The 27,029-nt window shown below is 43.6% G+C and overlaps 1 protein-coding gene across 3 annotated transcripts in view; it reads right to left on the bottom strand.

Moving 5' to 3' along the window:
• The window catches only part of LOC121653497 (pre-B-cell leukemia transcription factor 1-like), an 85,013-nt gene extending 66,893 nt beyond the window's left edge, over positions 1–18,120 (bottom strand). For 2 of the 3 annotated variants that reach the window (XM_042007028.1, XM_042007026.1), the window contains exons 1-2: positions 17,634–18,120; positions 16,926–16,999 (exon numbers count right to left, since the gene is read on the bottom strand). In XM_042007028.1, coding sequence (XP_041862962.1) covers positions 16,926–16,999; positions 17,634–17,821 — 262 coding nt within the window. In that variant the 5' untranslated portion in view covers positions 17,822–18,120. The remainder of the gene's footprint in view (positions 1–16,925; positions 17,000–17,633) is intronic. The other variant, XM_042007025.1, reaches the window with a different exon arrangement.
• Between the last annotated feature and the right edge of the window lie 8,909 nt (positions 18,121–27,029).

The raw sequence follows: 27,029 nt of genomic DNA, 5'->3' as shown, positions 1-27,029 counted from the left end.
AGCTCCTTGTTCACCACGACAGACCGATGCAGAGTCCGCATCACTGCAGACGCCGCACCGATCCACCTGTCCATCTCCCTCCATCCTTCCCTCACTCCTGAACAAGACCCTGAGATACGTGAACTCCTCCACTTGGGGCAGGACCCTGTTGCAGACTCAGAGAGAGCACTCCACCCTTTTCCGGCTGAGGACCATGGTCTCGGATTTGGAGGTTTGGATTCTCATCCAAGCTGTTTCCCACTCGGCTGTGAATCGCTCCAGTGAGAGCTGAAGATCACGGCCCGGTGAAGCCAACAGAACCACATCATCCGCAAAGAGCAGAGACAAAATCCTGAGGCCACCAAACTGGATTACCTCAACACCTCGGTTGCGCCTAGAAATTCTGTCCATTAAGGTTATGAACAGAATCGGTGACAGAGGACAGCCTTGGCAGAGTCCAACTCATACTGGAAACGATTCTGATTTACTGCCGGCAATGTGGACCAAGCTCTGATACGGGTCATACAAGGACTGGTCAGCTCGTACAAGCATGTCCAGCACTCCATAGTCCCAGAGTACCCCTCACAGGAGTCCCTGGAGGACACGGTCGAACGCCTTCTCTAAGTCCTCAAAGCACATGTAGACTTGTTGGGCAAACTCCCATGCCCCTCAAAGACCCTGAAGAGGGTGTAGAGCTGGTCCACTGTTCCAGAAACGGGACAAAAACCACACTGCTCCTCCTCAATTCGAGGTTCGGCTATCCGACAGACCCTCCTCTCTAGCACCTCTGAATAGACCTTACCGGGGAGGCTGAGGAGTGTGATCCCCCTGTAGTTGGAGCACACCCTCCGGTCCCCCTTTTTGAAGAGTGGGACCACCACCCCAGTCTGCCAGTCCAGGGAAACTGTCCCCGATGTCCACACGATGCTGCAGAGACGTTTCAGCCAAGACAGCCCTACAGCATCCAGAGCCTAAAGGAACTCTGGGCGGATCTCATCCACCCCCGGGGCCCTGCCCTGCTTTTTAACCACCTCAGCGACCTCAGCCCCAGAGATAGGAGAGCCAGCACCAGCTACCCCAGACTCTGCTTCCTCATCAGCAGGTGGGATTGAGAAGGTCTTCGAAGTATTCCCTCCACCGCCTCACAACGTCCCGAGTCGAGGTCAGCAGCCCGCCATCCCCACTGTACATAGTGTTGATGGAGCACTGCTTTCCCCTCCTGAGCCGCCAGATGGTAGACAAGAATCTCCTCAAAGCCGTCCGGAAGTCATTCACCATGGCCTCTCCAAACTCCTCCCATGCCCGAGTTTTTGCCTTAACAACTGCCAAAGCCTGCCGATACCCGGGGTAAACCCCAACGTACAGGCGTCAAGTAGGGGGACAATGAGTATGCCCACACCTGCTCGGCGCCTCTCACAGGGAGCAACACCAGAATGGAAGAGGGTCCAGCCCTTCTCGAGGACAGTGGTTCCAGAGCCCAAGCCGTACATCAGGGTAACTATATCTAGCCAAAACCTCACGCACCAGCTCAGGCTGTTTCCCCGCCACAGAGGTGACATTCCACATCCCTAGAGCTGGTTTCTGCAGCTGAGGATCAGACCACCAAGGTCCCCGCCTTCGGCCACCGCACAGCTCACACTGTACACGACCCCTATGGCCCTGCAGGTGGTGAGCGCACGGGAGGGGGGACCCAGGTTTATACTGGGATTAAAAGCTACTACAGACTGGTTTATACTGGGATTAAAAGCTGCAGCTGCTACAGACTGGTTTATACTGGGATTAAAAGCTACTACAGACTGGTTTATACTGGGATTAAAAGCTTCAGCTGCTACAGACTGGTTTATACTGGGATTAAAAGCTACTACAGACTGGTTTATACCAGGATTAAAAGCTTCAGCTGCTACAGACTGGTTTATACTGGGACTCTCACCTGCTATCTGGGAAAAGCTCCAGTTCCCCTGTTACCCTGAACTGGACGGTAAGAAAATGGATGGATGAAATTGCAGGACACATGGCTTGTAGATTTAAGGGTTAAGGCTGGGGCTTAAATTATTGATCATGTTTTTCATCAGCATAGCAGTCATGTCCAAGCGCAGGGATCTAACTGAGTGTGTCCCTGCCATCCAGAGTTCTCATTAAGGGAGAATGAAAGGGTGAGAATGAGCGGTGGGGGAGAGCAGCCTGAGTGGGGTGTTTAATGTCCTCCCCCTGGGCTTCCCAATCATTCTGATCAAATCCTGAACCTGCGTCTAAAGATGACATAAATATGCACAATGCACAAATAATACATGAAGACGTGGAGAGGAACAGTGCTGCTGTGTGATACTTCATTAATCATGAATAGGTGGGATTTGGATCAGTGGTATCGGAAATGAAAATCAAGGATAGAAAACCCCCTCATTTCTATCACTGTAACATTATAAATAAATATAACAGCTACTTTTGAATGGCCTTCCGCCTCCACCACCACAACACCTCTTTTCATATAAAAACAACAGCTGGATCACTGCGGCACTAACTAGAGGAGATTGTAATATTCCCATTTCAGTGAACTGGTTTCATCATACAGAGGGACACAATCCTGGAACAAAGTACCAGTAATCATCTGGAAAAGAAATAATCCTTCAACGTAAATAAATAGTCTTAAACAAGGGTAAAAACACACACCACAACCGTACTCAGCGCATGTAACACTAATGGTTGTTGTTTCCTTTTATTATATGCAGTGCTTTGAGTTTCAGGTGGTGCCTTCACTGTCAGCTGGTGCTTTCAGTGTCAGCTCGCCTTATGCTGTAACTCCTGAGCTTTCTAAGTAGCTCTGTTTTGAGTCCACAACCCTCGTTAGTGGGGATAGTTTAATATGCAAATGATCCTGCTGGAATCATATCAACGAGGCGCACACTCCCATATCATTTTCCGCCGCTGGGGCTCTTCTTCTCTCCGATTGCTCATATGAAATCATGGCCTATTAGCATCCCATTAACATAATTACCAGCGCATCTAGTGTTTCGTATCTCAGAGATGCTTTGCTGCCCCACCAGCCAAAAACCAGAAAATGAGGATGTTTGAGACAGAAAACAGAGAAAAAATGTCATTAAACTTGAATACGTGTGGTCACGGTCTTCTATTATTTATTTCAGTGTACTGATCAAGTGTTATTCATAGATTCATATAACAGATGATCGATATGACTTATTAAAATGAATAAAAATGTGTTGTTCTGTCTGTAGACATAACGAACCTCACACAGTTTCTTATTGTTGCTTATTCCTGCAGCTATATTAAAATCCTTCCTGCCAACGTTACAAGCCGCCTCTTCCTCCGTTCTGGGTTCCCTCAGGAATCCAGACGCTGGGAAGCTCCTCTCAGACCAGTTGGAGCATCCAAATGCTGCACACGATGCACCATGATTGTTTTCTTGTTTGTAAAATGTTATATAACCATTACATATAGTAGAATAGGTAATTATCCAGAGGCTACTGACTTTTATCCATTAAATTTTTATCTAAACTGTTTAAATATTTATTAAAACTGCCTTGTCCCCTTTTGCTTTCCATGTTCCACCAATAACAGTAATAATCACCTAAATTTATTCCTAATTAACTTATATTTCACTAATTCCCAGTGCATCTCTTTTCACCATCACTCTTGTATCTTCCCTCTTTACTCTTCATCACTTTTTTACACATACTTGTTGACTTATTTGGTAACACTCATTGATATCAGCTCATGTTACAGCTGCTCTACATTTACGTTCTGTAGATAATTTAGCCATTACTGTCATTTTTAAAAATATCTTTATTCAGGAGCAGCAGGCAGGAACACGGACATCCATCGGTTTGTCATTTTTCCTTCCCCAAGGTTTATTTTTATCTTTTCATTATGCAAACTGAAACTGGTTTATTTATTTTATTGTCTTGTGTCAATAAAAGTTTGTTTTTTAAAGGTTTAACTTGTTTTCTTGTCCTGTCGGTGCCAGTCCCACCAGTAGGTCAGGTGAGTTTTTAGTTAAACCAGGTTGTTACTCAGTGAGACTTTTTCTTTCACACTCAAAGCAAAGCGACTTTATTTGTACAGCACAATTCAACAACATGTGATTCAAAGGGCTTTACAAAGACATTAAAAACATTATATGAAGCCTAATTTATAATAAAAAGACAATAAGGGAAGAACATAAACTAATAATGATCAAGTAAAAAAAATCCAGCTTAAGAGAGACGGTGCAGATTTTAAATACAAATCACTGAAATGCAGCTGAGACAGAGTCTGTCTGAAGAGGATCTTCTTGTCTGCGTTGTGTCTTTGACTTTACGTCCAAACTGCTGGGACATTACAAGCTACCACACGGCTGGCTTTAATAAATTAAAGTAAGCCCTAACAAGCTGATCATTTAGTAGCAAGAAATATAGAGGCTAATGAGGAGCATCATGTTGGTTGTTGCTACCTTGTTGGTTGAGATGAATATTTCCCTCCAAAAATGTAGGAAATTATTGTGCTGGTTATAGGCCTGTTGGGATAACAAATTTTGCTGTGTGATAAATTTTCTCAGAAATTATAGCGATAAGCGAGGATATTGCAAAAAGCGATAATGTTGTCATTTTGAGACCATTTTCAACTAATATAATGACAATGCCATAATAATAAGTACACCCTTTCAAAGATCAATAAACTTTCATTTCTAAAGAACATTTTACACGAACTGGAAGAAATTTAAAGTAACAAACAAAACAATAATTAGAACAGACTGTCAGTCTCATTACCAACGAATGAAAACCAACCAAAAAAACACAACCAAAAACAATACGTATGATAGAAAATGAAGTCTCTGTTCTGTAAACAAAATTGCTCTTGAAAACATATATAAAAAAAATAAACATGGGGCTCAGACAGGGAAAACTGGCAAAACTGCCAGTTAGTATCATATATTAAAGAAAACTAGGAAAACTGTTTATGAAGCTGAAATATCTCTCTCATCACTGCATGTCAGACTGATCTATTAGCAGTGAGCGAACCGCGACGCAGCGACGCGACGCAGCGACGCGACGCAGCGCCTTTTCGACATACGCCGGGACACCGGCCAGAAAGTAATGCGGCCCACTGGGAATCCTTCCGAACCTCTCGATTTCCAGATTGATGTGTATTTTAGTGTGAGAAATCGGAGGTTTAGCGCGAGAGCACAAGAAGCCACTCAAATGCGCGAGTCTCATGGCCGATGCGCGAGAGTGGGCAGCCCTGTAAAACAAATGCGGCGTACCGGCTCGTACAGGTTAGTGCTTCACCACAGTGTCACGTATGACACGAGAGACATCCGCTAGAAACCAGAGCGTTCAGTCCAGATACTCTGCAGTGAAACCTGTTGTCATACACAGTCTATGGTAAAGTATGAGGAAAAAAAAACAAAACATTGCAGCCGGCAAACTTACTGCTTATCACGACAGGCCTAGCTGGTTACACTTATCTGGTGTCAAACATGACTTGATTATCACTTCAATCAACATTGGGCCGCCGTGGCTCAGCAAGGTAGACCGGTCGTCTTGTAGCTTGAGGGTTGCTGGTTCGATCCTCGGCCAAGTCGAGTTCATGTCGAGGTGTCCCTGATCAAGATACCGAACCCCTGATGGGTTTCGGTTGAGCGCCTTACATGGCAGCTTCCATGTATCCCCCCCCCCCGGTCTTAGCCCACCTAAAACCAGTCTCTCCAGGACTCCAGCTGAGGCCACAGGTGAGGATGTTTTTGGATCCTTGCAGTTTGCCTGTCAGCCCCGCTTAGGTGTTGAAGATGCCTTCATCTACCTGCTGCAACGAGCCCATATGCATCTGGATGGTGGTGGAGACACTGTAAGGATCTTTGATTTCTCCAGGGCTTTCAACACCACTCAACCGTGGCTACTGGGGGAGAAGCTGCGGGGGATGGGTGTTGATGAAACCACGATCTTCTGGATCACTGACTACTTGAAGGGCCACAGTCGGTCTGTCTGGGCAGTGTCCTGTCTGATGTTGTGGTCAGTGATACAGGAACTCCACAGGGAACTGTACTTCCTCCCTTCCTCTTCACCTTGTACACCACTGACTCTCAGTACAACACTGAGTCATGTCACCTGCAGAAGTTTCTGATGACTCAGCTGTTGTTTGGTGCATAAGAGGAGAGGAGGGTAGGTACAGGACACTGGTAGACGGTTTGTGGAGTGGTCCGAACAAAATCACCTGAGGCTGAATGTAAACAAAACCAGAGAAATGGTGATCGACTTCAGGAGGAAAAAGATGCCTTCACAGCCACTACGGATCAGGAGGGAGGTGGTGGAGGAGGTGGAGGACTACAGATACCTGGGAGTGATGATGAACAACAGACTGGACTGGAAATCTAACACAGAGGCTGTGTACAAGAAGTGGATGAGTAGACTATTTCCTGAGGAAGCTGAGCTCCTTCAGCGTGGGCAGCAGGATGTTGGGGATCTTCTTCCAGCCTGGTGTTGCCTTTCTTTGCTGCCGTGTGCTGGGGCAGCAGCATCAGAGCCAGCGGCACTAACAGACCTGATAAGATCATCAAGAAGGCTGGTTCTGTGCTGGGTCTCAGGCTGGAGTCTTTAGAGACCGTGGTGGAGAGGAGAATCTCTCTCTCTCTCTCTCTCTATCTATCCATCCATCCATCCATCCATCCATCTATCTATCTATCTATCTTGCTCTCGGTTAGAACAATGTGACAAATTGTACCAGTTTTCCTTTAATTAATCAGAGCTTGCTGACAGCTACCTGTGCCACATCATCATCATCAGTCTGGAGGAGAGGAAGCCCGAGCTCGGGTAACAAGAGAGGAGGATACACCTCATTAATCCATTTCCTTCACTTCTTTTTTACAGCAATGATTAAATGATATTTATACAGAAGTGAAGTTATTTACATCATCATCTCAGGAGACGCTGGACTGTCCGTCCACATCGTGATTTAAATCTGTCCTGCAGTCCATATGATGGCCTGGTCTCCACCAGAGCTGGACTGGTTCATGGTGGTTCCAGACTGACGTCCTCCGGATTCAGATCCAACTGTTCGGTCTGACATTTAATATTTTATCACTTTTGATTCATATTACTATTACAAACATGTAAAAACAAACAGGTAAATTTACTTTAATGACATCCAAGCAGAGACAATCCAGTTAGTGTTTCATTTTTATTAATGTCTGCAGTCTGTGAGATCTCAGTCAAACACTTGGACACCCAGGTCAGATTCACAGTTTACATTATGTCCGTTTCAGCTGGTTAGTTTAGATCCTGTGACAGCTCCTTCCAGCCTTCTTGGATCACCTCCTGCAGCCAGAGCTACTGGACTAACCAGTCCAGGACCTAACCTGGTCTCAGAGAACCAGAGATCATGTCTAATGGAGGAATAATAATGAGATCACTGTAAATATAACTGTTACTGAATCACTGAGTTGTGTCTCTTTAAGGGGACAAGTTGTCCAACAAACCAAAATCTCATGATGACCAGCCAGTTCAGTTATCTGAACACCATGTGTTTGCCTGCTTCCAGACTGAAAGGACGATTTTAATTAAAGTGCAACAGACACCGAAGCGAGTGTGAAAACTGGGATCATTGTTCCCATTCCTGTCTCTCAGGATTCAGGCAGCCTGCTGGTGATTGACAGCTCCATCCTCACACAGGCCATCCAACTATAAAAGGCAGAAGGAGAAGGCCACCCCCGCCCATGGAGCGCTGCACGCCTGGAGACCAGCGGGAGCCAGAGATAAAAACATGTAAAAAATCATCAAACGCCTCAAAGCAAACAGAAACATCATCTTCCATCTTCAGGAAAACTGATCCAATCCAGCTGCACCTCCGCGCAGGTGTTTAACAGCCATCTGTGTGCTGTTTAATGAAAATGTTCATCAAATTTTACCCATAAAGACTTCAACACATAGACGTGGCCTGTGCCCAGTATGATCTCAGGAGCTGCCCATCCAGCAGTGAGACATACGATGACCAGTAACAAGGACAGAAGACAAGCATCTTCCACTAACGTGTGAATTACAATAATGCAGGAAATACAAGCTCCGGTTTGCTCTGAATTTTCTCTGAAGCCCCTCTCTCAATTTAAAACAGTGAACAACGGTTTAGTCCACACCTGCACCAGGAGTTTCACCTGAGTCACGTATTCTGCAGGTAGCCAATGATCGGACACCAGCGGAGGCGGGACTGTACCCATAAAGGAAAACCTGGCTACCAGAAACGAAAAGAGAGAAACTGAAGAGAGGAGCAGCTCACCTGGACCAGCAGGTATCAGCTGCTTTAGGATCGTCTGACAACATGACTAATTATTGTTATTGTCTCAGTCTGCGACGTCGCAGGGAAAACGTGGCTTTGTGTCTGTATTTTATCCCTTTCCAGTGATCAACCAGGACATATTTAGTATCAGTGGATTCCTGGAATCTCAGGATTGTAAAATCATGATTAATCACCTGAAATCTGCCGGTTTCTGCACAGAAAGAGCAAGTCAATGCTTCCTCTGGCCTTTCTTCACTTTTTTACATTAGATGATCAGTTTCAATTTTATTAATTTAAAGTGACCACACTTGGTAATAATCAGTTCAATGTTGAATAAAATCAAGACCTTAAAAAATATCTCATCTGTGCCCCCCTTTTCCTGGTCAGTCCCCCTGCCTGGCCCCCATCAGAACTTTTCTAGACCCGCCCCTGCAGACCTGAAGTATAAATCCATGTGTGCTGTGTTAGATATCAATATCTAACTGAAACAGGCCGCTGCTATCATCATGTTCTTCAGCGTCACATGGCAGCAGCGTGGGTCTGATTGACATGAAACTGATAAAAGCGCGTCCACGATCGCTACCGTTGGGGTAAATATGTGCCAGTGTGGACCGCAAACCGCTGGTTTCCTCCTTCTCAGCTGAACCATAAACAAACGCAACAAGAGCGAAAAGCAGATCAGCTTATCACCGACAGCCGTCATGATTCACAGCAGGAGAGGGAGGGGGAGGAGGCTGCCGCTCAGAGAGGAAAAAACTCTCCGGAAAAAGTGTGAGTCCTAAAACACCCTCATCCCCACAGGTGTAACGCCCTCAAATCCATCCATAGACCAGCCATCTTTTTCCATCTCGCTGCACATGCGTTAAAACGTTTAACGCAATTAATACATGAAGTAGTTTCTTCTATTAATGTGTTGACAGGTTTAATTTATACATTTGATTAGTTTATAAAATCTCTATTTGCAGGTTTCACTGATGGTGACAACACTTTTTTTCACGTCTGCAAGAGGAAGACAGCTGTGGTGAGACCTGCTGCATGCATGTAGGCTTGATGGATATATACAACATGAAAAAGAAATAGAAGAAAATGTGTTACGTTTATACCCTTCCTGAACTCCCACAAACAAGCATTCCACGACCTGCGCTGACACGGTTAAAAATGAAGAGAAAATTCTCTACAAGCTGTGAATATTTCATGACTAGTCGCTCTGAAGCCGTCAGCCGCTGCCTAATTTGTAAGCCATGCAAGGAAGAGGAGAAGAGCTGGAGAAGGAAAAAGAAGAGGGTGGAATGGAAGAAACATAAGATGGAGGATAAAGGTGGGAAAGTGTCTCCAAAAAGACTCCAAGATGAGATGACAGGATTTCTTTATCTGCTAGTCAGCGTGGTACAAAGAACATTTGAAATGGCCCATTTAACAGCAGCGTACTCCACTCCCAGCCGATGCCACCATTTGCATAGCTCATTTCAGATGAAGATGGATGGGAAAATCAGTGTGACTGAGATGAGCATTTTATCAAGGTTACACCATCTTCCAAACTCTTTAAACCTCTTTATCTCATCTCTGTTGTCAGAAAATGAACTTATCAACAGAATCTCTGTACAGAAGCAGTGATGTGAATTTATCAGCCAGAACAAAAGAGGCCGACCAGCTGGCTGGTAGCGCTGCAACTAACACTGATTACCCCCTCATCGCCACACTTTCTACATGATCAAATAACAAGGTCAACAAAGACAATCCAAGATCCAATGATTCATTTGATATCCGTTCACTGAGTTGGAAGTCAGAGGGGCCGACTGGTCCTGATGGATTTAGTTAATATGAACATAACACAGAAGATTAATTGTAATAATTTAATAAAATTAATTGTAATATATTGTAACAAAAGCAACAGTAATATATTACTAAAAATAACTAATATTTTGATAAAATTATATTAATAAAAGTAACTGTCATATTAAAATAAAAGTAACTAATCTCTAATGCACCCAGGTATAAAACATTTCCAAGGCAGGAGGAGAACTTTTCTATCTTTCTGGCTTAATAGATGTAACTTCTATAGTGAGGTGAGTCAGTTCAGGTGGTCAGGTTTATTAAAAGGTAGATGGTCTGTACCTATATAGCACTTTCATTCACATTCACACACAGACGGCAGAAGCTGCCATGCAAAGCACTCAACCACAACCCATCGGGAACAATTGGGGGTTTGGTGTCTTGCTCGAGGACACCTCGGCATGAGCTCGACAGGCCAAGGATCGAACCAGCAACCCTCGGACTACAAAACGACCACTCTACCCACTGAGCCATGCCACCCCTTCGATAACCCTAACAATCGTTCCTGAACCTAACTTTTAACCAGCTAGTTCCTTTTTTTATTTATTTATTTTTTTTTTTAACTTGTCCTGTCCAGCATCATAGCAGCAAAATGATAATCTGGTTGCTGTATCGTGCTGAACAAATTTGCTCTGCCAAGGGGAGGCCTATGGGTAAGGCTCCTCTTGATAATGTGATTAATTAATTTATTTATTTACTTTGAATCACAGAATCTATGTAATGTTGCTGGACCTGACCGGAGGGGACAGAAAAAGATGGAAAATAGCGAAAAGAGCAAAAGGGAAAGAAGAAAGGAGACAAAAAGATCACAGACAGAAGGAAACGACCCTTCAATCCACACCATCACCAGACAACAAACTGTTACACCTGTACATGAACCAGACAGTTCCTGAACCTAACTTTTAACCAGCTAGTTCCTGAACCTAACATTAACCCGGCCGGTTCCTGAACCTAACTTTGAACCAGCTAGTTCCTGAACCTAATACTAACCCAGCCAATTCCTGAATTAACTTTGAACTTGCTGTTCTGATGATGGTTCTGGTCCTGAAAAGTTTGTTATCCATGCAATGGAGTCATTGTGTTTCTACTTTATCTACTGTTCTGTACTGTTCTAAAGGATTACACAGTCGCATGAGAACGTTTGGTTGAATGAATGAGGTACCATCATGTTCTCATTAATGGACCAATATCTACACCATAGCTAACATCCCATCTACAGATGAGCACTGTCAATGTGATTATCTTGGAATACAGACTAATTAAATGAGAAAATATAAAAAAAAAAATTCCTGTTTTTAAAATATTTTGGTAGATTTGCTGCAGATTTCCTGATTCAAACATGTCAGTGCCGCCAGCCAAATCTAGACCTCCCAATTCTACCTCACATTTTTAACCAAATTGCAGTATTTCAGGAAAAAAATGTTTAAAGATAAAATGAATGTTTCTAGGTTCTTAGGCCTCAGTGGTGGTCCTGTTTTCACATCAGCGTCCCATAGGGAAGGGCTAATGAGCCTGTTTCAGCATCACAGGCTTGACCACACTGGGATCAGGAGCGCTGTGGTCCATGTTTATTAAAGCTCCTACAGTCATCCTGTGGAATCCTTTCCTTTGTCTGAATGTTTAGCTGCTGGTTTCTTATTATGGAGGAGGAGGCTCAATACCATTTCAAGCTTTTGTATTTCCCACCTTTTCATCTGTCCACTAGTCATAAAAATGTCATGGCACCTGCAGAACAGAGGGTTGTAACAACAGCTCGGGGCCAGCAGTGCTGCCCTGTTCAGGCATCTCCACATGCTCATCATTTCTAGCCTCTGACATCAGCCTGTATGTTTCTCCAACTAAACACACATCCTCTGTTTACTGTCCTGTGTAACGTTGCTCTGCTAAGAGAAAAAGACCGAGCGCTTAGAAAACAGGAAGCAGTAAGCGTGAGCTATTTCTGGAAGAGGATGTCTGCAAATAACAAAGAGCTGTCGACATCTGACAGGTCCACCACAGTCGGCTGCATCAGTGCAGAGAAACTCCACTCTGCAGCTTGGGCCCGGCACGTTGTCGGTGCTGCAGGGTGTCCACAACCACGATGCATACTGCTGCAGGACGTGTTTCCTTTGGGGGGGACTCAGGATTCCAACATACTATTTGTACATTTCTCTGTCCTGCCAAACGGACAGTTTATTTTGGGAAGAGCACACAGGCACCTGAGACACGGAGCTGACAAAGCAGTTAGTGTCACTTTATCCAGGCCAGTTGGTGCCATGACAACGCCTCCGGCCATGCAGTCCAACAAGATGGACAACAACACGGCGCTAAATATCCTGGCAAAGGTGAAGAAGAGGCTACAGCTGTTTCCACAGTTTCATCCTCAGCAGGGAATAAAGCGACACGAGACGTCAGGGAGGCATCCTGCCTCAGACTGCTGGACCTGAATACAATCTGTTTGGCTGTGGAGGGTGTTCCCCTGGCTTCCACCCAACACTTGCTGCCAACACATCCAGCTAAAGCAGAAATAGAAGCGTGAGGGTAAAAAAACAGCTGGATGACTGAAAAGTCACATACTGGGTTTGAATTTCTCCCAGTGCAGACTGCTGCTGCCTGATAAATACGTCCATGGAGAATCTGCTGGAGGTGGTGGAGCTGGTTGGAGGCGGGGAAAGTGGGGGAACTGGTGGAGGAGCTGGTGGAGGTGGTGGAAACACAAGATGAACTAGCTTTCTTCTTGCTCCCTTTTTCATTAAGTGGTCGTAGTAATGGCGTTCCATCCCCCTCCACACAGCAGGGACACCCTGAGACCCCCTCTCCTGAATGAACGCATGTCCTGCTTCACATGATGAAATCTGCAGTAAAACACACAAACCGTGTGTGTGTGTGTGTGTTGTACAGTGAAGTGACAGGGGAACTGCTCAGCTGTGTTAAATATCAGATGCAGATGAAAAGAGAAAATCTATCATGACTCTAATGTGGCCTGATGGGGGGGGGAGGGGGGGGGGGGGGCGCTCTCCTCTCTGTGAGGAGGGTGATGTATGGAGGAGCTGGATGAGAGGTGAAAAGCGAAGCGAGACGAATGAAGGGAGGCAGTGTGTGATGGTGGTGATGGTGGGGGGTGGAGCCTGGGGCAAAAGTGGAATAAATGTTGATTAGTGTTGATTTTGTCCAACAAGCAGCCGGCGACTGACAGCGGGACTAAGCTGCAGCGAGAGGGAACCATTAATCTTGGTCTGGTTAAAGTAGTGGATATTAATTTGTGTCATTTCCACTACGTGGAGAGGGAGGGAGAGAGGCCTCCCTCTTCCTTCCTCCTCTGAGTGTCAGAGCGCCGAGGCGGCGACCCTCCTTCACGTACGGAGCGAGCTGGGGGGGGGGGGGTCTGCAGGGAGCAGCAGGGGAGATGGGAGGAAATGAGATTCCCAACACTGCATTACGGAAAATGAACTCCTGAGGGGGTTGTTATGGCAACCACATTCAAACATGCCACTGCATGTTCAATTTAACCTGCATAACAAATTTACAGACTTGATTAAATTCTTAACACATTAAGCAGGTTGGTGGAAGAATAAAAACCTGCAGGGACCAGGTTCCCTTCATCCTGTAGGCTGGAAGATTTCTCCAGCTTTTAAATAACATCCACAGAAAAATTATAGTAAATAAAATAATAGTAAAACATACATTTAACGATGAAAACAATGTCAAAAACAAGTATCAAAGCGTCTCATGCAGCCAGTAGCTGCACCATCCCATACCTGTCCCAGAGAGACCTGGGAGAAGGGCCTGGAGCTCTAGAGCTTCTTAGGGTTCCAGGTAAAGGACATGAATGTCCTCGTCTCCGTCTCCGAGCAAAGCGTCAGCACTGAGGCAGGCAGACATGGAAGGATGTAGCAGGCAGACAGATGCTGGCCAAGCCGATGCCCTATGATTCCGTGATCCAGAAAACGGACGGAATGGTGGAAGCGGAATCATTGTTAAAGGAGGAAAATGGTGGAACTTCTTCATATGAGGGTTCGCCTTGTTTTCCCGCCGTTTTTAATGAAGAGTGAAACGTACTCTGAACCGGCAGGAAGTCAGCGACGGCTCCGGGACCAACACAAACACAACGTCGCGGCTGCAAAACGGGGTTTAAGATGCTGAACTGAGCTGGTTCAGCAGCCGGCTCATATACATGCAGCTGCCGCAGGTTTGATTCCCAGCCTGGAGCTCTTTGCTGCAGGGCTCTCATGAAACTGTGTCAGAAAGACCTCGAGAGACAAAAAAATGATTTTAGAAAGAGATTTTTCTCTTGTACTGTTGACTGCATACGTGCACCACATGATCAGATCCCCTGTGAGCTACTAGAGTAAAACACAGAATTCAGGGCGAGAAGATGAAGAAATAAAACAGAAAATTATATGATCCTACAAACATAAACAGATGTGTCTGGCCACACAGCTGATGAAAAATCACTTCCATATATATTGTATATCATCATTTAGTGAGAACACACGGCTGTATGATTAGTGATCCATATCTCCCAGCCCTCGTCTGCACGCAGCTATCAGCCCAGGAAGTTTGACATTACAACTACAAGAAGTTACGCTGCTTCCTCGTGAGGATGCAGAGAGAACTGGATCTCTTCTTCATGTGATATCAGTGTTAATTATTAAAGCACCGCTCAGTGAGTTTCCTTTAATTACGCTTCTTAGTGTGATTAACGTATCAATTAGGCTGCAGACAATCTGCATACGTCTAATGTAAGCACACCGTTCGTACCCTGCTGGTATTAGAGCCCACTCCTCCGCTGACACTGACGGATGCATCACCATCGTGCATCAGCACAAGACAGGATCAGCCCCCTGACATCCACGTTGCCTTGTGATCCAGATGTTTCTACAGCTGCTCTGATGTCAGAGCTCATCCTTCGTTTCCGTCAGTAACGACGACGTTTCACTCTGAGGATTTTTCTCTGTTCAGCACCACTTTCCACATCCTGAGTTGTCCACAGATTAACTCTTAAAACTCCTTTTTCTGCTACTTTTGCTCCACTTTTTTGTTTGTTTTCTCCTTTTCCACCCACTGTCCATGGAGACGTTCAGCCTCTGTAACACCACCCAGCACTGTCCAGAATCAGACCTCCGGCTCATTTCCTCCTGTCAAATGTTGCTCCGCTACCCTCTGCACAACAGCCTCTTCTCACCCTCCAAAAAACAACATTACATCACTCGGCCAGTCATTTTTATAAATGGAGGATCCCCGAGGCTGGAAACCCGACACTATACAAACACCGCCACGAGAAAGCTGGCCTTTAGCTGAGGTTGAGAGGAAAGAAACCAAACAGCAAGTCACATTTACCGAGACGGCGGCTTTGTTTGACAGCAGCAGAGATTTATGATGCTGATGAAGTGCTTCCAGAGGTCAGACCCGCTCATTTTCCACACCAGTTTGTCTGAGGAGAGCTTTTCATCAATCAGAAAACTTTGATGGTGGAGGCTCAGACAGCTTGATAGACAAACACCAGGAGGTAAGAAGGGAAAACGTCTTCATATCTCTACAGCTGTGTCCCAGTCCAGGGTCGACCACCTGGTCCACCACCAGCTCCGTCAGCTGCAGACGTAACCGTGGAGCCCTGTCCCACGAGGAAGGCTCCTCTGAATCCGCCCGGTTGGCCTGCAGCGAAGCTGCTGCTGGTGCACCCTTCAGCCTGTTTTCTCCCCGAATTTATTTCACACAAGATGACGGCAAATGAGCAGAAAAGCTCTGAAGAGTACGTTTATATTTTCCCTCACTTTAGTAGAAACAAATGCAAATAAACAGCGACATTAAAGATCTGTGATGTTCCTGGATTTTTAAGGGGTTAGATGAAGAGTGTACGGACTGGAAAACAACAGGTAGCATGAAAACACACATGCAACAAAAATGCTTTAATAAAATAAAAAATTTACGATTTTAATTTACAATCAAAAAAATCTGAACCGGAGGAGCAAACTGTTGGGATTTAAAGAAATAAAGCTGATTTATCTCAGAGTAAAGATTCTGATTCAGATTTGGAACTATTTTCCCGACGCTAAAGAAAAGTTCTTCTGTAAAGAAAGCTTATGAGAAATAATCCGTGTTGGATGGATCTGATGAAACCGCTTCCTCAGTGATCTTCATCCATTCAAAGCTGACAACGACGAGAAACGAGCCCATTTCCCTGCTAATAAAACATGGAAGACAGATGTGGTCCAGCAGAGAGGAGGTGACTGGGGCGGTGGGGCTCAGCGGGTAGAGCGTCGTCTTGTAGGGTTGAGGGTTGCTGGTTCCATCCTCGGCCTGTCGAGCCCATGTCAAGGTGTCCCCGAGCAAGACACCGAACCCCAAATTGCTCCTGAAGGGTCGTGGTTGAGCGCCTTGCACGGCAGCTTCCACCATCAGTGTGTGTGAATGTGTGTGAATGTGTGTGAATGCGATGTATAATGTAAAGCGCTTTGGGTATCGTTCCAGGTACAGAAAAGCGCTGCATAAATACGGACCATTTACCATTTAGCCTCCGCCTCCTAAAAGCATACCAAGACAACAACCCCCGCCTCCCGAAGCCGTGGCAGCAAGGTAACCTGGGGTGGAGGGGGGGCAGCCAGGTGACCTGGGGGGTGGAGGGGACAGTAAGGTGACCTGGGGTGGAGGGGGCTGCAAGGTGAGCTTTAACATACGCAGCACGAGAGGATGAAGACTCACAAGAAACAATGAAAACAGAACAAAGGTCGAACACGAGGTCTTCCTCATGAAGAAGGGGGACGTCCTCCCCGTGTGGGGACCACAAAAAGCTCCTGGTCTGACTGAATAATAATACGGGGACGTACCCGTCCACCCGGTCTGGGTCTGACAGAGGAGACCAAACATGAACCCACCTGTTTTCTCTTTGATTTCACACAGGACGTTGAACAGGGCCGGCTTCATTCGGTGGCAGTTCAGAGCGTGTTTCCTGCAACACACACACATGGAATTATTCTAAAAACAACTAACGAGGCAGTTAACCTGAATATGCTCACATCCATAACAGCTTTATTCTTTTTTATAACACATTATAATAAAAGAGAATATAGCCTACTTTTATCTCAAACCAAGTAAACAAAATATACTAATCTATACACAACATAAACACACTAACAAGATAAAAAAAAAAAAAGGAAAAGGAAAATAAAACTAAATATAAAATTATCCACGAAGTGTATTTTTTTTTTCTTTTTTATATTTAAAAGATTTCTGATTTACAGTCTGGGAAATTTACTTTGTCTGCATTAAAGTGTGAAAACGGTTTATTCTTTTTTTTATTATTTATTTTAAAATATTAAATAAGAAACTTCATTTAAAAAGAATTTTATTATGTTTATTGGAGGTGAATTTTAATGAATGTTATTCATTTTTAGATTAATTTAGTCCACTTTAAAGTATATATCACACACACACAGATAGATAGATAGATAGATAGATAGATAGATAGATAGATAGATAGATAGATAGATAGATAGATAGATAGATAGATAGATAGATAGATAGATTTATGTGAATAGGGGTCCTCGGTGCGCGGCTGTGAATTGGGAGATTTTTTTTTTTACCTGGCCTGAGCTTCGTCCAGACTTTGATCCGTGATGGTCATAATTTGCTGTAAAATGTCTCCAATGTCCTGTTTCCGTCCGTCTCCGTCCGCCCCGCCGGTGCCTTCCTGGAGATGCTGCGGCAGTCCGGGGTGCCCTGCCATGCCTACCCCCGTGTGGGAGTGCATCAACCTCGGCTGCTCGTCCATTTCTTCCTCTAATCTAAATTCTCTGTGTTCGAATTCTGACAAAATACATAAATAAAAGAGGAAATTAAACGGAAGTGGGCAGGAAAAATCCGGATGTTTGCGCCGCTTTTTCTCCGCAGCGTTTCTCGGTGCAAACCGAGCAGAGAGCTGTTTCTGGGAGAGGAGGACAACCGAGTCTGGGTTGGTGTGAAATCTGACCTGAACTGCTGCTGCGTTCTCTGGAGTGGGCTGCGCGTAAATGAGACAGACAACTGCTCTCCACCTCCTCCAGCACGCTTTCTTCAAGGCTGATGATCCGACCCCCCCCCCCCCCCCCCCCCCCCCCCCCCCCCCCCCCCTCTCTCTCTCTCTCTCTCTCTCTCTCTCTCTCCTAAATAACCCAAAAAGTGTCTGAGAAGTGGAAATTTATTCCACTCACTCCATCCTCACGCTTTTGTCATGTACTGTACAGGCTGAGCAGAAAGCACGAGCCAGACTCCGCCCCCACGAGGAGCTGGAATGGCAGATGAGATGGATGGAAGCAGATGAGGTTCTTTACCAGTTAGTACTAACTAGCTGAACGGAGATTCTTGCCAGTCACTTTTTTTTCACCAAACGAGTTGACTAGTATGTTTTACCAGCTAACTAGTGAGATGGATAATGTCTTACATGTTTACCCATCAACATTGGTTTTTCTCCCTAGTTAACTAGTTATCAGTAATTATCAGCAAACCACTATATCACTGATTAACTAGCAAAGCCCCAAATACCCCCTAGGAACCCTAGTGCAGGACATTTTCTTCAGTTAACGGCTGAATGTCAGAATCATCATGTCAGAATGTCAGAATGATCATTAGTGGATTGGTGATAAACACAGCACTGACTACTTCAAGCAGATGCATGGAAAACTAATACATCAAAACTGACCAACAGCCAGAACTCCAGGATTGATTATTACCCAGAAGAGGGTAAAACATACATATAAACATAACACATATTAAATACGTACATGTCAACATACCTACAAGTAAACATACATACATGCAAACACACGTGAATGTAAACATACATTCATGTAAACACACGTGCAAGTTAACATACGTACATGTAAACATACATATAGGTAAACATGCATGCATGTAAACATGTCATGGCCCATGCTCATCTTCAATCAGTGCTTCCTGTTGCCCATATTCGGACTGCCAATTGACACCGCTGTTAGGACGGCGCAGCTGGAGGACATCAGATCATCACCTCACCTCCATATAACCACCACACGGACATCCAGTCATCGCTGGATTATACTACTCATCGTGGTAACTAGTCGTGCACGTTATCTGATCCTGTCGTGTTAAACTGATACTAACCTGTTGACATCTCTCTCCCAAGAACCTGTCCGTACCTCGCCTGCATCCCGGAAAGTCCTGTCTGCCCGCTCCAGCCCGTCCGTTCAGCGAACCCTGCAATCTCCTCTGCACATTCAATAAACTGTTCTTTATCATTCTCCGTAAGCTTCACTCCTTGGATCCATACACCACCCCCTGACAAAACATAAGTACATGTAAACATATGTACATGTAACATAATGTATATGTAACCACATGTTCATGTAAACATTTGTAGATGTAAACATACCTTCATGTAAGCATACGTTTATGTAAACATATCTTCATATAAACATACATACATGTAAACATTTGTAGATGTAAACATACATTCATGTAAACATACATTCATGTAAACATACGTACATGTAAACATACATGGATATAAACATAAGTACATGTAAACATACGTACATGTAAAGATATGTTGATGTAAACATACATACATGTAAACATATATACATGTAAACACACATACATGTAAACATATGTACATGTAAACACACGTTCATGTAAACAGACATCAATGTAAACATACGTACATGTAAAAATACGTACCTGTAAACATATGTACATGTAAATATACATTCATGTGAACAAACATTTACGTACATGTAAAGATATGTTGATGTAAACAAACCGCCATGTAAACATACATACATGTAAAAATACGTACATGTAAACATACATTCATGTAAACATACGTTCATGTAAACATACATTGATATAAACATATGTAGATGTAAACATACGTACATGTAAAGATTTGTTGATGTAAACATACATACATGTAAACATACCTACATGTAAACATATATACATGTAAACACACATACATGTAAACATATGTACATGTAAACATATCTTCATGTAAACATACATACATGTAAACATATGTTCACCTAAACATACGTACATGTAAACATATATACATGTAACACACATTCATGTAAACAGACATCAATGTAAACATACGTACATGTAAAAATACGTACCTCTAAACATATGTACATGTAAATATACATTCATGTAAACATACGTTCATGGGAACATACGTACATGTAAACCTAGGTACATGAAAACATACATTCATGTAAACAAACCTTCATGTAAACATACGTACATGTAAAGATACGTTGATGTAAACAAACCTTCATGTAAATATACATACATGTAAACAAACCGCCATGTAAACATACATACATGTAAAAATACGTACATGTAAACATACATTCATGTAAACATACGTTCATGTAAACATACATTGATATAAACATATGTAGATGTAAACATACGTACATGTAAAGATTTGTTGATGTAAACATACATACATGTAAACATACCTACATGTAAACATATATACATGTAAACACACATACATGTAAACATATGTACATGTAAACATACCTTCATGTAAACATACGTTTATGTAAACATATGTACATGTAAACATACATACATGTAAATATATGTACATGTAAACATACGTTCATGTAAACATACATACATGTAAACATATGTTCACCTAAACATACGTACATGTAAACATATATACATGTAACACACATTCATGTAAACAGACATCAATGTAAACATACGTAGGGTGACCAGCTGGTAATAAATCCTATGTGGGACAGGGGTTGCGTTTATGAGGGACAATGTGGGACAATGTGTTGTCCCGTAATAAGTAATTATTGTTGTGCCACAAACAGGTAACCCTTGTGTGATACTGCTTAAATTAAATAAAGAATTAGCATTCCAGTTGATTGACAGTTTAATTTCCACTTAATTTTTATTTAAAGTATTGCAATCCAGTAGCTCAACAGAGCAGGGACAGAAACAGTCGTTAACTCACAGGATGGTGAACTTGCAGTTACAAAAAAAGTCCAGCATTCTAAGGACACCTTCAGGACTCTCTTCACAATTTCATACCTTCACACCAGCATCTGAATCAAATAAGGAAAATTGATAAAAACAATTTTAAGGAGACATAGAGCAGATGGGATGAACGTAGTGTGCTAGATGCTCCAAAAACAGAAACTAAATATAAGAAGTTGCATTACTCATATATTTAGTTGCATTATGTATATGTAAAATATTTCATTAATTTACTTTATTCTACTATTTTACAGCCTTTGTTCATTATACAGTAAGTAAACTGAAATTATGGAGTCTGTTCCATATAACTACTTGTGAAGCCCACTACAGAGTCAGCACAGGTTTCATGAAGCACTAAAATTAGCTAAGATACAAATTAACATTAGCTTAGCCAACATCATGTACATAAGATACACACCTTTGGTTGTTCCCTCCAATGCTGGCTTCATCAATGGGTTCTTCAGAACTTTTAAACAAGTTTCAACAGAAGCAGGGGCAAGCACGTCAGTCACGATTGCTGCTGCCTTTGTCCGACCACAGGCCATCTTCTTGGCAATGTCAGAGTCTGGGAAAGTTGTCTGCGCTAGCTTACTTGCACAGTCTCCAGCTCTATAAGACGTAGAGTGCATGACGTTGTGGTACACGGTTGCTGCCTCAGCAGCAGTCACTTTATCAGCAAGACAGTCGTTCTTGGGAAAAAGGAATGTTTCAATTGATTTAGACGTTTCTTTTTGAACCACTCGCTTTTTATGAGACTCTGCTTGCCTGTGCCGTTTAATATCAAATTCCCCGCCATGCCCGATGGAAAACGAAGTTTTGCAGAGGTCACAAAAAAACTCGCTCAGCATCGCCCTCAACCTGTCTCACCCACGGATAATCACCCTCCCCCTGTGTGTTGTACACACATCGCCTCCTTTTTTGTGGAATTTTAGAATTTTGCTCATCATCCATCATTAAGTTTGCCTAGCAAAGAGTGTTTGGGCTATTAAACAAACTGATGCTGGTGACGTAGGATGACTGCTGTCAGTCAGTGGAGGCCGTGCAATGAGCGAGTGGGGAGGTGTGTGCGGGTGTCACGTGGGGTAAAACTCAGCAGGAGATGTATCACAGCCATAGACCATATAGATCAGCTTCTCACTAGCTTGCGGCAGTCACATGCATGCAGCTTCATTGGCTGGCATGAGGTGAACGGCAAGGAAAAGCCGTTATGCGTGACATGGTCTCAATTTGCGTGACGCGTGAAATGTGGCAATTATGCTGAACAAAAACGCAATATGCGGGACGTCTGGTCACCCTAAACATACGTACATGTAAAAATACGTACCTGTAAACATATGTACATGTAAATATACATTCATGTAAACATATGTTCATCGGAACATACGTACAAGTAAACCTAGGTACATGAAAACATACATTCATGTAAACATACCTTCATGTAAACATACGTACATGTAAAGATACGTTGATGTAAACAAACCTTCATGTAAATATACATACATGTAAACATACTTACATGTAAACATATGTACATGTAAAACATAAGTTCATGTAAACATACATACATGTAAACATATGTACATGTAAACTTGGGTACATGTAAACAAATGTACATGTTAAATACATTGATGTAAACATACGTTCATGTAAACATATGTACATCTAACATACATTCATGTAAACATATGTTCATGTAAACATACGCTCATGTAAACATATGTTCATGGAAACATACGTTCATGTAAACATACGTACATGTAAACACATGTACATGTAAACATACGTTCATGTAAACATACGTACATGTAAACACATGTACATGTAAACATACGTTCATGTAAACATGCATTCATGTAAACAAATGTCGATGTAAACATACATACATGTAAACATACGTTCATGTAAACATACGTACATGTAAACTGAGGTACATGTAAACAAATGTACATGTTAAATACATTGATGTAAACATACGTACATGTAAACATATGTACATATAACATACACTCATGTAAACATATGTACATGTAAACATACGTTCATGTAAACATACGTACATGTAAACACATGTACACGTAAACATACGTTCATGTAAACATGCATTCATGTAAACAAACGTAGATGTAAACATATGTACATGTAACATACATTCATGTAAACATATGTTCATGTAAACATATGTACATGTAACATACATTCATGTAAACATATGTAAATGTAAACATACATTCATGTAAACATACATTCATGTAAACATACATACTTGTAACATACGTACATGTTAACACATGTTAATGTTAACATACGTACATGTAAACACATGTAGAATAGAATAGAATAGAATAGAAATACTTTATTAATCCCTTTGGAGAGTCCTCAGGGAAATTTGGGTACCAGAAGCAATACAACACCAACAGTAAAGCAGGATAAGCACAAGATATAATATATACAGGTATAAAGTAAAATAGAGGCAATAAGGTGCAATAAAAGTATAAATAGAATGCAATAAATAATAATAAGATAAGCTAAATAAAATAATATAAACAAGCATTGCACACAGTAGAGGTGGTACAGATTCCCAGTTCACTATTGCACGTATAAGTTATTGCAACTGTTTGTATGGGTTATTGTGCATGTGTTGTATCAGGCGGACTGCACACCTCCCTCTCCCCCCTCCTTCTCCCCCTCCTGCCTAATGCAGAGTTCTACAGTTTGATGGCTCAGGGGACAAAGGAGTCTCTGAGCCGGTTGGTCCTACTCTTGGGGAGGAGCAGCCTGTTACTGGTCAGGCTTCTCTGTGCACTGATGACAGTGTGCAGAGGGTGACTGGCATCATTCACAATAGCCAGTAGTTTTTTAGTGTTCTCCTCTCTGTCACCAGGGAGTCCAGCTTCATGCCAACCACAGAGCCCGCCCGCCTGATGAGTTTTTCTAGCCTGTTAGCACACCTTTTTGTCATGTTACCCCCCCCCCCCCCCTCAGACAACAGCATAAAAAAGTGTACTGGCCACCACAGACTGATAGAACATCCACAGGAGTTTCCTGCAGATGTTAAAAGATCCCAGTCTTCGCAGGAAGTACAGACGGCTTTGGCCCTTCTTGTACAGGTGATCTGTACAGCATGTCCAGTCCAGCTTGTTATCCAGCCACAACCCGAGGTACCTGTAGTTGTCTACAATCTCCACCTTATCGTCCCTGATGGTCACTGGACGTGGTTGTGGGCTGACTTCCTGAAGTCAATAACCAGCTCCTTAGTCTTTGAGGTGTTAAGCTGGAGATGGTTCATCTGACTCCAGGTGACAAAGTCACTGACCAGATTCCTGTACTCATCCTCTCCATCATCCCTGATACACCCCACGATGGCTGTGTCATCTGCAAACTTCTGGATGTGACACAGCTCTGAGTTGTAACAGAAGTCTGAGGTGTAGAGTGTTAAGAGGAGGGGGGCCAGCACCGTCCCCTGGGGTGCTCCTGTGCTGCTAATAACAGTGTCAGATGTGGTGTCCTTTAGCCTGACGTACTGCGGTCTTCCTGTAAGGTAGTTACCAATCCAGGACACCAAGCAGGGGTCCACCTGCATCTCCCTCAGTTTGTCCAGAAGCATCAGGGGCTGGATTGTGTTGAAGGCACTTGAAAAATCCAAGAAGAGGATCCTCAATGTGCCCCTCCCCTTATCCAGATGTACTTGGACACGGTGTAGGAGGTAGAGAATAGCATCCTCCACACCCACACCTGCGTGATAGGCAAACTGTAGGGGGTCCTGTTGCACTTGGGGCTTGAGGAGATTGAGGATGAACCTCTCCATCGTCTTCATCAGCTGGGATGTAAGTGCCACCGGTCTGTAATCGTTCAGCTCACCAGGACGTTTTTTCTTTGGAACTGGAACAATATAGGATGTTTTCCACAGGGTAGGCACTTTCCTCAGCTGTAGACTGTGGTTGAAGACATGCTGGAGTGGTTCCCCCAGTTCAGCAGCACAGGTCCTAAGCAGACGAGGAGGCATTCCGTCAGGGCCAGCTGCTTTCCATGGGTGGAGCTTCCTCAATTCTCCCCTCACCTGTTCAGCTGTTATGTGTGAAAGGGTGTTGAGATGGGTGGAGGGGTAAAGATTGACAGGGGGGCTGCACAGGGGATGAAGTCAGGGAGGATGTGTACTGCAGTGGGGGAGGGGGGACCGTGGGCTGGTCAAAGCGGCTAAAGAAGATGTTCAGCCTGTTTGCTTCTTCCACTGTCCCCCCCGCTGTTATGGCCTTTGATCTGAAGCCTGTGATGGTGTTGACACCATCCCAGACCTCCTTCATACGGCTCTCACTCAGTTTATCCTCCACCTTCCTTCTGTAGGTGTCCCTCGCCACCTTCAGGCATTGTTTCACCTCCCGCTGTGCTAATTGCATTGCCTCCCTGTCATGGTTCATGAAAGCCACCTTCTTCCTGTTGAGGGCAGCTTTGACATCTTGTGTTATCCAAGGTTTGTACAGTACATCCCAGTCAGTGATGTCAAAGCAGTCTCTCAGAGCATCCTCTCCCTTAGGTGACCACTTCCTGATCGAGCGTGTGGTTTTAGACATCCTTTTGACCAGGGGGGTGTACTGTGGCTGTAGGTATACCAGGTTGTGGTCAGACTTTCCAAGTGGGGGGAGGGGGGTGGCTCTGTAGGCATCCTTCACATTGGAGTACAGCAGGTCTATTGTTCTGTTGTTCCTTGTGGGACAGTCTACAGCCTGGTAGAAGGAGGCCAAGGTAGAGTCCAGGGAAGCATGATTAAAATCCTCAGATATGACCATAAACGCCTCGGGGTGCTTTGTCTGCAGCTTTGCTGTTACTGTGTGTATCTTCTCACAGGCAGCTGATGCATCCGCGCTGGGCGGGATGTAAACACAGAGCACGATCACGTGACTAAGCTCCCTCGGCAAGTAATATGGCCGCAGACTAATGGCTAACAGTTCCAAGTCATGGCAACACAGCTCCTTTTTCACTGAGACATGTCCTGGGCAACACCAACGTTTGTTCACATATATGATGAGCCCCCCACCTCTGCTCTTACCGCAGGCGTTCATGTCTCTGTCAGCTCTCACTAAGGTGAAACCCGGTAGATCCACGTTAGCATCCGGTATCGCATCAGTGAGCCATGTCTCTGTCAGCTCTCACAGCAGTGAAACTGGGTAGATCCACGTTTGCATCCGGTATTGCATCAGTGAGCCATGTCTCTGTGAAGATGTATAAGCTGCACTCGAGAAAATTCCGTTGATTGTTCAGTGCCAACAGCTCGTCCATCTTGTTAGGTAGTGAGTTGACGTTCACCATTAGTACAGAGGGGATCACTGGCTTAAAACGTTGTCGAGCAGCCTTTAGCTTAGATCCTGACTTGCAGCCTCTGTACTTCCTCCTCAGCTCTGTCGGTACGTTGTGCTGCATTCCGACATTAGTCTTCAATGCAAAAAGTTCCTCTCTTGAATAAACAAGACGACGTGCAAGTGCCATGCTAGAGTTCAAAATATTCAATAGGATATATATATATAAAATAAGGAATAAAACGATAAGAAAGAAAGAAAGAAACACTCGGTTGAGTAAGAGACACTGGTAAGGCAGCCGTCTCCTACGGCGCCGTAAAAAAAAAAATAAAAAAAAAAATGTACATGTAAACATACGTTCATGTTAACAAATGTAGATGTAAACATACAATCATGTAAATAGAGGTAAATGTAAACATATGTTCAAGTAAACATTTGTACATGTAAACATAACTTTGTGTAAATATACGTACATGTAAACATATGTACATGTAAACATACCTTCATGTAAACATACGTACATGTAAACATATGTACATGTAACATGCATTCATGTAAACATATGTTCAAGTAAACATACCTACATGTAAACATACATTCATGTAAACATATGTACATGTACACATACATTCATGTAAACATACATACATGTAAACATATGTACATGTAAATATA

Source organism: Melanotaenia boesemani, chromosome 14 (genome assembly GCF_017639745.1).
Source record: "Melanotaenia boesemani isolate fMelBoe1 chromosome 14, fMelBoe1.pri, whole genome shotgun sequence".
Lineage (NCBI taxonomy): Eukaryota > Metazoa > Chordata > Actinopteri > Atheriniformes > Melanotaeniidae > Melanotaenia > Melanotaenia boesemani.
Note: the sequence above shows the minus strand (reverse complement) of the source record. Positions and strands in the feature narration are given on the sequence as shown.